Consider the following 13,629-nt stretch of genomic DNA (forward strand, 5'->3'; position numbering starts at 1 on the left):
TTCAAAATCATAAATGTGATTTCTTATTCATTATTGTATAGATCCATCTTTTTCCATTTTTAAGAAGTTAATTATAGATCGGGACCTCACAAGCATTTTTTTCTCTCTCTCCGCCTCCTTTTTATCAAGAACTCCTGTGATTAGATGTTAAAAGAGTCCAAATCATTTAAAAGGTAAATGGAGAATCAGATCCTCTAAATCTGAGACCATGGTCTTGAGTCAGAAAAGGGAAGAATGCCTTATGCAGGACAGGGACAAAGTCCTGCTCCAGGTGGAGGAGTTTAAGTATCTCAGGGTCTTGTTCACGAGTGAGGGAAGATGGATCAGAAGATTGAAAGGCGGATTGGTGCTGCGTCTGCAGTGATGCGGGCGTTGTACCGATATGTTGTGGTGAAGAGAGAGCTGAATTGTAAGGCAAAGCTCTCGATTTACCAGTCGATCTACATTCCTACCCTCACCTATGGTCACAAGCTTTGGGTAGTGACCAAAAGAATGAGATCACGAACACAAGCGGCCAAAATGGGTTTTCTCTGCTGGGTGTCTAGGCTCGCCCATAGAGATAAGGTGAGGGAGGGAGGGGCTCGGAGTAGACCTGCTGCTCCTCCACATCGAGATAAGCCATGTTTCCCTGGTCAGGTTTTCTGGGCAAGTCCAACCAGGAGGAGACCTAAAGGAAGACCCAGGACACACTGGAGGGACTATGTCTCTCACCTGGCCAGGGAACACCTTGGCATTACCCTGGAGGAGCTGGCCCATGTGGTTGGGGAGAGGAAACTCTGAGACTCGACCTCAGATAAGCAGACAAAAATGGATGGGTGGCAAAAGGCCTGTGTGTGTAAATGTGTATATCCAATCCAATCCAATTTTATTTATAAAGCGCATTCACAAGACATTACAACCAAACAAGGCGCTGTACACTAGAAATGTTGGTTAATTAAACAAGCGATATTTAAACATGTTGAACACATATAAAAAATAAAAATGAAATACAACATAATTCCCAAAAATAACAGCTAAAAATCAATAAGACACAGGGTGAATAAAAATAGGAAAAAACATTTTACAAAGAACCTCAATAATACGGAAGTCGATAATTGTGGAGTCCTTTATTAAACAGTGCAGATGTCAGTGAGGTCCATAATTATGTTGTATAAGCTAGGTTGAAGTAGTGAGTTTTCAGGCGTGATTTAAAAATGCTAGCTGTTGGTGCTAGCCTCACTAGCAGTGGTAATGCGTTCCACAGCTTGGGTGCACAGACAGAGAAAGCCCTTTCTCCACAGCTTTTTAAACGAGCATTCGGAACAGCTAGGAGGAGCTTATCTTCAGACCTGAGAGCACGCGGCGGGTTGTAGTAATGGACAAGTTCACACAGATATGGAGGAGCTTGATGGTTCAAGGATTTGTAAGAGAGAAGCATAATTTTGAAGTTTATCCTGAACTGCACGGGCAACCAGTGGAGAGATTTCAGAATTGGAGAAATGTGTTGTCTTCTGTCAGCTCCAGTCAGCAACCAGAATTCTGGACCAGCTGAAGTCTAGAAAGAGCTGCTTTACTGATGCCGTATAAGCAGGAGTTAGAGTAATCCAGTCTTGAGGTGATAAAAGTGTGGACCACCGATTTCAGAAGACGTACACTCAGGATGTGCTTTAGTTTTGAGATGCGTCTTAGTTGGTAAAAACATGATTTAACTGTGTTATTGACCTGGGCATCCATCTTCAGAGCCTGGTCCATTTTTACTCCAAGGTTGGAGATTACAGAGGATACATTAGGTGAGAGATAGTTGAGGTCAGGTTGATGAGTCGCCGTGGTACTGTTAGGACTGAAAACGTTTAAGTCAGTTTTGGAGTCATTGAGATGGAGGAAGTTGTCAGCTAGCCATTGCTTGACCTCAAGGATACAATCAGACAGAGCTATATATATATATATATATATATATATATATATATATATATATATATATATATATACATATATACATATATATATGTATATATATATATATATATATATATATATATATATATATATATATATATATATATATATATATATATATATATATATATATATATATACATATACACACATACACATATACATACACATACATACATACTTACATTAGTGATCCACCCCTTCACACTCACATTCACACACTGATGGGGATGAGCTACATTGTAGCCACAGCTGCACTGGGGCACAGTGACAGAAGCAAGGCTGCAGAGCACTGGCACCACCCGTCCCTCCGACCACCACTGGCCAGAAAGGGGGGGTGAAGTCTCCCAGTAACATGATGACCGTAACAGAGAGAGTAGAGTGCAATCCCGTAACCCTGCGGTAGCTCCTGCTGAACTTCACTGTTCTACGATACGTTTGGTTGCTGAATTGGTGTCTGACTGTGTTTTTTAAATCCAGTTTTTTTTCTTCCTCGTATAATTTTGTCCAATAAATTCTTTACTTTCAAAGCAGCTATCGAGTTAATAACTTTTGTTTGATCAGCTGCTTCTTAGTGTTACACAGTAAAATAGCTTTATGGGGACCTTTCTATTAGTGTGGAAGACCTTAGCGTGAGACATCAAATGTTGTTTTTTCCAAGCACAGGAACGCTGCTGCCAACAGACGCTACCAGCTACACTAAATAGTTGACTGCGGTCCAAATCCGGCTGCCTGGAGTAGCACACAGAGATTACTGTCCACCCTGCTTAGCTGTGTCATTTAGGGTCATGATCTAATCTCGTGAGCATAGATTGTTTTAAGCCATAAGAGAAAAAAAAAGTCACATAAATAAGTATTGTTCGAGCTCTGGATGTCTTATCTGTCTGGGTGAAATTTTATTATTTTTCTATATTCTATTGTAAGATATTGCCTACATGTACCAGAAAGGCCCAATACACATTTATTCCAAGCACAATATTGGCTGCAGCTACAGCAGGAAATGACAGACTGAACAGTGTTTCCAGAGTCACCAACACGGTCCCGGATCCTGGTAGCAGCTCAGATGAAGGACAAAGTTTATCAACCAACTTGATCAATTCAGATGTGAAAACAACAAGCTACAGAGGCGATGGTTATTACAAAGGGACAGCGTCATTTGGAAAAGAAAGAATTTTCCCCGCCATCTCAGCCAGAGCCCCAGAGTTACCTGACTTTTCTGTTTTCCCAACATCCACCTGACTTTAATCTGTTCGTTGAGACAAAGCTTTTGCAAAGCCTGAATAAAGCCATGTGAGAAAACTGCAGGTAACTTTGACAAGAACTGATCTGAATGTGCTCCATTTGAGCAAAGCGTGATTTCAGGCCAGGTTTGGATTCAATGCTCCACACATTCTCCAGAATTCATCGTATAAAAAGAAATTCAGAGCACAGATGAAACTTTTTTAAAATGATGCAGAGGAGTGTGAACTGCCTGGAGGGGCTGATATCAAACACAGTTTCTTTTTGTCCAGTTGGGTTTTCAGGTGAATATTGGCAGCAATCTGATCATCTCAATAAAATAATCTGTCTCCTCCTCTAAGGCAAGGTCACTGCAGAAGAGTCGGCGTGATAAATTATCCAACAAAATGACACATCTCCAACAAAATGTAATTTCCCTAAAACCACAGTCTGGGGTGAAGAGCTGCGGGAAGATTCAGAGAAGTTGTCTCTCCTTTTTTGCATGGAGTGACAGCCTTTTAGGTTTAACAGATGATGTTTGGCAGGAAGCACAAAAACCTGAAACTGCAGCGAGGATGAGATTTTCCAGTTAGAAATGTGTTTCGAATAATAAGTTGGTTGTTTTTGAACATTTGGCTCTTTATATCAGCATAGACGAGATATTAGGCTGCTGTAATTAGCATAAATGCTAACTACATAAACGTAGAAAAAACACAACAAAATAGAACTAGCCAGTGATCCGTTCATTTTCTTCAGCTCAGCCAAGGTGAGGCGGAGGAGGGTGATGCATGGGGAAAGAAGAAAATCCGGTTCATTGATTGGTCATGACCAAAAACGGAAATATTTCCTCATCATCCAGGTTGTTCACAACAAAAACAAATATTTGCTACAAAAAACTGCAGTACATGTCAATAAAGCCTGCAGCTCATCACTACTCAACATTTGCCCAGAAGACATTTTCCATTTTCTTTGTTGACCTGTACTTTGGATCAGCACTGTTGACTTTATTTATGTTTTTACCCAAAATGCACCGCACACTACATCACTGACTCTCTTTGGTTTTCTCGGAAGCCTGTTTGCATTAGTTTCACATTGTCAACAAAAAACTTGCGAGCAAACCGTGGCCACGTTTTCAGGCCGGAGCAGAATTTGATTGGCCTTTGCCAGAGTTCAGACGGGTTTCACACAATGCCTAAATGAAACAGACGGTCCAAGGTAATGAACTCTGGACAGTTTAAAGAAAACCAAACTGCTCTGATAGGCCAGCCACCGTGTGGAGGAAGTCGTGCAATCCCAAACAACCCAAACAAATGTGGCTCCTACAATTCCTCCTCCAACAATAACGAAATACCATGAAGAGGTCATTTTATTCCTTTCTAAACAAGCTATACCAGTATATGGCCAGCAGAGGGCTGGCTGCAGAGTGGTGTCAAATATGAAACTGGTCAAGTTTCTAACTCAACAATCACTGAGATCAAGCTCTAGCCTAAAGTAAAAAAAAAAACTATTTAGTGTTACTTCAATGACTATATATAGTAAATGACTGGTTTTTATATAGCACCTTCTAGAGTCCTTGAACCTAGGGCTGAAACAAATCTTTGAATGTTTCGATTCATTAAATTCCTCGATTAATTTTTTTTCTTGATTCGAAGCTTCGTTAAATGTGCGCACCGCATTTTACTGGTGCACTCTATGGTAACCTAGGTGCTGTGGAGGAAAATAGAGAGACCAACAAAGACATAAACCATTGTTTGCCAGAAACGGTTCAAAAGACAAACTACAAGTAGATTGGCTAATGCTAATGCTAGCGTGTAGCACGATCAAGTGGAGTTGAGGATGGTTGAGAATGACTAAACTGTAAAAGCGGGAAAAAAATCCCCACTATCCCATTTATTTGTGGATGTCTGCAGTAGTGTGGAGCAGAGTCGCTGCAGCTACCTGGAGTCTGGGTCGTTGCGACGAGTCTGCTCCACACACTGCAGTAGCGATTTGGCAAGCCATTGTAGCATGTAATTCACAAATGCTTCTATATTTGAATACAATTTAGAATGGATTACGTTGCCAACCTGTACACAATAGATATGCCTGCAATAGAAAGTTGCAGGTTCGATCCCGGCTCTGGACAGAGAATTCTGCTGTTATTGGAGGTGGTCGGAGGGAACGGTGTTGCCTGTGCTCGGCAGCCTCGCCTCCGTCAGTGCGCCCCAGGGTAGCTGTGGCTCTATTGTAGCTCATCAGCATGTGAATGTGTGTGTGAATGGGTGAACAATACACTGTAGTGTAAAGCACTTTGGAGTCCTCTGACTCTGAAAGGCGCTATATAAGTGTGGGTTATGCATCATTTATCGTAAATGTTATTAGCATTTCCAGTAGCTTCCTACTGAACATTTTAATTAAATAATGAAATTCTACTGAACATATGTGGATATTTTTAGATGTTATTAGACTTGGCTGAGCTTTATTAATACAAACCTGAAATTTTGGATATGAAGTAAGTCAAATTTAGTTCCATAAAATATTTATTAACTATAAACATCAGATGGGAAAGAAGGAACTAGACACCAATTTAATACATTTTATCGAGACTTTTATAATTTTCATTATGGTAGCAGCAGAACGCAGTCTCCTTTCACTTGAAAGGTCATCAAATAGAATATTCAATTAATCGACAGAGGACTCGATAGAATATTCATATACTAAAATATTCAATAGCTGCAGCCCGACTTGGACCTCACACCTTGGTTCCATTTGAACACCACAAGCAGCCAAAGAAGGTGAAGGGAACAGCATGCGGGAACCTGCACCCCTCTGACATCATTTATGAATGACAATGACTACGCTACTATGACTATTTGTCATATAACAGTAACTTTTCACAATAAAACCACCAGAATATAAAACCAACATTTCAGCACTAAAGCTTTTGTCTAATGCACATTGAATTGCCCCTGCGGGTGAAATGTTCTACTTACGAATAAAGCTGCCATGCTTTTTCCAAATCTGAGATGTTTGTTTTTTTCCTTGCAAAAACCTAAAACTACCAAAATTGTGAGCATTACCAAGGTGAGGCTTTTTATTGGCTTAGCAGGACTGTCAGCAGGAGGTTTGAAAGTAATTTAGCACCATGTTGTCCTACTGCATTCCCAATTTCCCTTTTCCTTCAGACGCATAAGACCAAGGCCCTTCTGCTTACATGAGCAGAAATGCCGTTATTGTTTAGACTCTTTATGAAACCCTGAACTCTGCCTGCACCAAAATCTCCAAGTCACTCACCCTGTTGTTCGTCAGGATTTACACGACACTGCAACGTTTACACTCACGATGGTTCAAGATGATGTATGTCACGTTGCGGGTTAGGAGGAGGTTAGGACCCAAGATGCAGGAAAACACCAGATGATACGAGGCAGGAGCGGTTTGAAAGTAAAATCCTTTTATTTAGGACGAGGAGCCAAAAAATCCAAAAAGGGCAGGAAGCCAAAACCCAAAGTCCCGAACACCAGGAGAACGAAAGCTCACATAGAGCACAAAACCTAGAGACAAGGCACAAACAACGCTGACACCAAGCAATGGACCGACAACAGACAGAGACGCAGACAGGGTTAAATACACTGGGGCATGATGGGAGGCAGATAGGCTGCAGGTATGTGGGGAGAGAAAACAAGTGAAAGCAATTAACTACTCAGGGAGGAAACTAACATGACCTAAGAGTAAAACCTAAAGACAAGAAGAGCAGCAAACATAAATAATATTCTAAGGGGAAGGAAAACCACAAACACTGGTGGGAAAAACACACTAAAGAGACTAATAAAATGAAAAGCTGAAACTATAAAAACTGCGGAGGGGTGACTGGGGAGGACTGAAGGAACACAGGACCTGGGAGGGATGATCTAGAGGGTTGCAAAACAGGAGACACATGAGGAACACAAAGAGACACATAAAAGAGACGCAGACAAGGACACATGAAGGCGCTAGGACAGTGGTACTCAACCTTTTTTGACTGATGTACCCCCTTTGAAATATTTTTTTCAGCCGAGTACCCCCTAATGAGCGCAAAAGCATTGGGGGGGAGGACTCTGGGATTTTGGGATAATGAATTTAGCCTACTTCTACTGAATATAAAACACATTTTTTGAACTTTTACTTATATTTTCCTAAAATATTTATTAAATAATTATTTTTTAAAAGATTTTCCATGGATACTATTTTTTTTTAAATGAATGTACATTTTCTCACGTACCCCCGGAGTTTCTTTACGTACCCCCAGGGGTACGCGTACCCCCATTTGAGAAAGGCTGCGCTAGGAGACACAAAAGGAGAACCTAGAGAGGGATGGAGAACACAAGGAGACACATGAGGGGAGACGCAGATGCAGACCATGACAATGTATTGCAACAGCTGTGGTAGAACATTGGACAAAGCGTCTCTTTGTCCAATGTTCTACCTTCTTCTGGCTCTTGGAGAGTACAGACGCTTTTTTCCTCCTCTCCTTCCTATCTTATCCCAAGGCTCTTTGTCTGTCTTTGGGTGTACGGCTGCTTCTGCATTTTTTCTGGAAACTGGAAACTGAAATTACTAAAATAGACCTGGTCAGTTGGTCACTTAACGCGATTGACAAAATATTTTCAAAGATGAGAACGGGAGAAGGGGCTCCCGGGTGCCCCTCTGGGACGGAGCCAGTTGGGCATATCATGGACTCCTGGAAACAGTGGAACCTGATTTGCCTATCTCAGCTGTCTGTAGAGGATTCTGAAGACGTCTGGATATTTGTGGTGTTGGTGTCAGGTTTCTTGCTCTTTGGCCTAGGAGGCTTCCTGGCTTACCGGAAAATTAACAAGCTGTCGAGGAATATAGGTGCTCTCTCCGAGCTCAGGGATGGATTATACTGCGCTGTGAATAAACAGACTCATATAATTGTCGAGATGAGTCATAAGCTTGTAACTTTGGCTGAGATTCATGCATTGGCACAAAAGATGGATGCGATCAAGGAGCGAGTGGACGAATCAGCACGGATTGGGATAGATTAATTTACACCATTATTGGGATTTTGAGAGGTTGAGGACCAGCGGAACTTTAAGACAGAGAAGAAATTATCTCTGTCTGGCCCCAAAACAATTTCTTATCTGAATCTGGTGCCCTTGAGCCTGTGGGGACGCAACGAATACTCCCCCCTCAGAAGAAATGTGGAATGCTGCCATCGCTATGGCAACTCTGTCTACCTATCCCAGCCTGGGCGGGACTGTGAGCTGTGAAGGCCGCCGAATCGTTCCAGGAGTCACTGTGCACTCCAAACCCCTACAACCTCCCTCCCCTGTCGAGACTGAGGTGACGTGCGCTGCTTATCGTGGCTGCAGCCACTGACGTTTGGAGAGTCCCAAACCCACCACCCCACCTAGTGGACACTTATGTTGTGTTGTCTGAAGTCTGTTGCATTTCTGTCTGAGGTGTTTTTTTGCATAGCAAAGCTGCCCTCCCTGTGGAGGGTAACTCTGAAGTGCCTTTTTTTCCTCCACCTGATCCAATCCTCATGTAACCCTCTGATCTCTATTAAGGTAGCACGACTCAGGGTTGCGAGTGACCACAGTCACCAATTCTTGTCATGTGTCTTTGACTATGTATGTCTGATCTCTGAACTGTGTGTACTGAAACTCTAATTTCCCTCTGGGATTAATAAAGTATCTTTGAATTTGAAGAGAACCTCCAGAACCTCCAGAGAACCTCCAACCCCTGGAGGGGGTGACAGGGTGAATATCACCAACATGTGGCTGCCTCACAAGATGAACTACAGCATGGCCTTGAAACAACTTTGCAGAAATTAACAACACCCTGTGGAATAAAAAGTAATTAATGACCTTATTCATAAATGTCTTTGTGTTGGGAATCAATTAGGTTTCCTTTAGAGGACATGCCTTTATAGGCATGTGTTGGGGGGGGATTGTGTGCATGCAAACAAAAGCCAAACCTTTGCAGAGTGCCCTCATGTAATTTCAATGACAGACCCAGTACAGCCCCACCCCCTCTCACCCTCCCACGTAACCTTGAACATCCAACTGACCTAAAAATCTGTATTCCTTTCTCATTATTTAAGCGAGACAACAAACTGGTGCACTCGCTGCTACTGAGCTTGGCTGCTAGGAAATCCAAACACTGTAATAATAAATACATCAATATAAAATGTATGTGGAGATGAGACAAAGTCCACAAACTACAACAAGAACTCGTAACTTCTCTCTAGCAGAGGAAGTAGGATTTATGTGTTTTCGAAGACGTGAGTATAGATGCAGACGTTAAACAGTTTCAATTTAAAAGACTCATCCTTGAGTCTTTTTTCCAGCACATTACACACAACTATTATTGCTGATTGTGTTTCTGTAGCGATATTTTCTGTAATGGGTTCTTTGCCTGATTGAAGACATTGAAATCTTTCCATCTAAAGAATATCTTTGAATGTTTTGATTCTGAACAATTATTTTACTCTTTGAGTTTCTATTTGAAACAGAAGCTTTTGTAAAAGAGCTTGGCTCTGTTTTAAGGACATAACTGTTTGATTCTCAGAAGCAAAATCAAAATGTTTTTGTTTTCTTAAATGATTTTCACAGAAATCTCTGAACACTCAAAGAGCTGTGAAACATCCCCCTTTAGAATTTAGTAAATTCTAGATCCCCCCCCCCCCCCACACACACACACACACACATTTAAGCTTCAAAAATAAACTGACCCTTACCCCTCCTTTCCACCGGAGCCGTGACGGAGCCGTCAGCAGCACGTTACTGCAGCAGCACGTCATAGCTGCTGATAGGAACCGCTGTGGTCAACAAAACCTTTTCCACTGGAGCCGTCAGCAGCGCGAGTCGGCCGCGTCTCAGGAGCAGCATGTCGCGGCCTTTACGCGCCGGTTCTATTTTATACGCGCGACGCCTCTGAAACGGGTCAAGTTCGACATTTTTGGGAAAGGAAAGACAGGAAATCGGACGCGGAAATGGAGCGAAGCTTCCCGAGATTTTCAGAATAAAGAAACGTACTGCCTTCCGGTTGCTTTACTTTTAAAAAAAGTTACTAACTGTGCGGCCCCGTGAGAAGTTATCACCTAGCTAGCGGTCTCCTTTGTTTTTCAGGTCCGTATTGGCGATTATAAAATGGACAGAACATAAAACACAAACCTTTTGGAGCCATGTTGTAGTTTTCTCCTGCTTGTTGTTGTGTGTTTACTGACGAAGTCACTCATGTGACTTCGTGCTCTGTCGGTGACCGCTGCTCCCCTGCTGCTACGTGTCTCTGGTGGGAAGGGCCAAGCAGCAGCTTACGCGAGCAAGACGTGCTGCTGCAGTAACGTGCTGCTGACAGCTCCGGTAGAAAGGAGGGGTTAGTAACAACTACCACGAGGTGTTTTTCATAATTGGTAACGAGTCTCACATCATTGTGGAGGAATTTGATCTAGCTCTTTTGTTACAGAGCAGCATTCATGGATCAGTTAAAGCGAGTGTTCCAAGTCCTAAAGCAGCAGAGCAGCCCCAGACCATTACACTACCACCACCATGTTTTACTGTAAGTGTGATGTTCCTATTCTGAAATGCAACATTAGTTTTACTCCAGATGGAACGGGACACACACTTTCTAAAGTTCCACTTTTGTTGAGTCAGTCCACAGAATATCTTCAAGCACGTGCATAGACCAGTCAGCAGAGGTTTTGGCTTTGGAACGATCCCATAAAAGTCATGTTTTCTTCCATGTCTTACCTTGCTGAATGACCTCTGACCTCAATCATAACTTAATCAGATTTGTGGTGCTTTACCTGTTCTGAGTTCTTGAGAGTCCAAACACACACACATTTCATTTTTAGTTTTCACCCAGACACAGATTGCTTTAATACCAAGTTTTTAATATCAAAGCTTTTTTAAATGGTCATCTTTAAATTGTTAGTAATAAATTCTTAACTTTTTAAACCTGACTCTTCTTTGAAATAAAACACAGAGTGGTGTATATTGATCACTGAACGAGCAAAAATCTCTTTAAATCTCCTGAATTAATAAATAAACTTTTGCTATTAATTTAAATCTCTTAAATTAAATATTAATCTTTTGATTAAATATAGACCAAGCCAGTTGGTGTATGAACTTCTATAGATTATATAAATATCCGTGGATATTTATATATGATATGTTTCATTTGCCAATTCGTTTGATCTTTCTCAGAATTTAGCAAAGCTGCATAGCAACAGCGTTAAATTCTAGTTATGTAGATTAACTACGCTACATATAGGACCAGATTTTTTGGGTGGTTTGCCCTTGTTTACTGATCTGAAACATTTCAGCACAAGCACTATAATGCAGTAGGGGATCTATATACCATTTCATCAATATGAAGATGATTTTTCCACCTTTTACAACAAAAAGTGGCAGAACTCAAAAGAAAAACTTCCCCAGCCTGGAGATGAATAGATGACATCAGTAGGGGGGGGGCAGTAATTTCCTTTTTTTTTTTGACGGTAAGCACATCTGCCAGGAGGTTTACCGTCAACATCTTTTCACACCAGTGAGTAGAACAACTGACCGTGCTAGTTATTTATCTAGTAGCAACGGCGGCAGCAAGAAAATCACCTCAGCTCAAAACTTAAAAGCAACCGGACTTGTTCTGCTGACCACATCAAAATTCCAGCCTTTCAGTCATAAAAAAACGACGTACATTTTTAAAGCCTTTGTACTTTTCCGGATCAGAAAAACAAAACGGAAAGTAAATCAAAAGACATCAATTTTAACACAGAAAAAAAAGAAAATGGGGTTTTCTTACCTCTGAATCTTTTCTTGAGCTGCTGATTGCAAAGTGGAAGATTACTGAAAAATAGGAAACAAGATTATGATGGATTATTGAGTAAAGAGAAAAACTGAAACTAAACTGTAAACAGTTTTTTAAAGATCTGAAAGACATTTCAGAGTCAGCGTTGGTTCCTAGAGAGCACGGCACCCTTTTCATCCATCATAATTTGTAATTAGAGCCCAGGGACTATGCAACTAATTATATTGTTGTTGATTCTCTGAATGGAAAATCTTTTGAGACAAATTAGCAGAGTGACTGTAAATCAATAGATCAGAAAATTCTCAAGCTTTTCTGAAATGTATTAACAAAGTTAATTAAGGGCAAAAACATGTTTTTAATTCCCTCCCTCTCAAGGGAATGGAGGGTCTGACTTAAAAACCTTTCTCAAAATGTCACCTGAAGTTATTTTTTGTGCTTAATCGATCATAAACAGTAGAAGAACACGTTATTCCATAGATTTCAGATGTCAATGAACCTCTGTCACTTGTCTTTATGACTCAGTCTATACACTTTGGTCAGAAAAGTTCATCCACTGAAGATCCACCTGAGTCCAATTTACTAACCTGTGCATTCAAAGCCTGGAATAAAGTCATCAGCTCACGACAAGTAAACACTAAAGTAAGTGAACCCAATTATTTTAGCCATGAAAGAATAAAAGAAACGATGATGGATACAAGTAAGGTTTTCACATCAAAGCAATTAGGGCCATTTTAATCATACTAATTAATCGTTTTGAACTAATAAAGTATTTTTAATTTTCCTCCCTTTTAATCCTAAGAAAGACCAACATGTTGAAAAATTCTTCTGTGAAAAATATCGAAGATCAGAAACCAAAATTTCTATGACAAAATACTTAAAACCCTAAAAAAAGGAAAAGTGCTGTGGGTTAAAAAAAATGTTTTACCTCCAGCAAATGTGTGATAACAGTCCTATGTATAAATAAAACGAGAATCTAACATATCTGGTGACAGACATGAAGCAAACTGAAGAACAACTCATGGGAAAAAGTCCAACGATATAAATGTTTAAACACCCGTGACTGAAGGGGTACAAAGACACACACCAAAGTGTTAAAAAAAAATTTATTTTTTTTTGTGTGTGTCAGGAAACTACAGGAAACGTGAGTTTAGAGGTGGTGACTGGATGAAGAGTTGGAGGGCAAACTCGTCCGTGGTCAAAAGTCCACATTTATTAAAGCAACAATAAACACATTCAATTTTTAAGATTGTATTAAAGGTACAATATGTAAGAATTCTACAGTGAAAAAATCCCAAAACAGTCTGTCTCTTTCAAAAAAGAGTGATGTAGTCTTTGTTTAAATTCTTTAGTTTTTTTTACTCTAAAGCTTAGTTTATACTTCTCCATTTGCATCAGGAAGGAGACACGCAACGCCATAATCCGTCGTCGCAAGGGCTCTCCAACAGGCTCGCAAAGACGGATAGAGTAGAGCACACTTTTCTACATATCCGTTAAAAGTGACGGAGACCACAAGCCTGTAATTGGTCAGGCCATTTCTTCCTTTAACAACAGCAAGTGGTGCCAACTCCTAGCGACTTTTCAACCCCCCTCAACAACTTTTTTCCAAAAAGCACCTAGCGACATTTCTGAGGACCCTTTGCTACTTTCTGTAGAACTTTCTTGTAGATATTCCCTGCAGTTGGGCAA

At 40.8% G+C, this 13,629-nt stretch overlaps 1 protein-coding gene across 1 annotated transcript in view; it reads right to left on the minus strand.

Moving 5' to 3' along the window:
- Nucleotides 1-13,629, minus strand: part of b3glcta (beta 3-glucosyltransferase a) — a 128,915-nt gene that overhangs the window by 93,104 nt on the left and 22,182 nt on the right. The window contains exon 2 of the mRNA XM_070543607.1: nucleotides 11,938-11,981. Coding sequence (XP_070399708.1) covers nucleotides 11,938-11,981 — 44 coding nt within the window. The remainder of the gene's footprint in view (nucleotides 1-11,937; nucleotides 11,982-13,629) is intronic.

Source organism: Nothobranchius furzeri, chromosome 13 (genome assembly GCF_043380555.1).
Source record: "Nothobranchius furzeri strain GRZ-AD chromosome 13, NfurGRZ-RIMD1, whole genome shotgun sequence".
In the NCBI taxonomy this organism is placed as follows: domain Eukaryota; kingdom Metazoa; phylum Chordata; class Actinopteri; order Cyprinodontiformes; family Nothobranchiidae; genus Nothobranchius; species Nothobranchius furzeri.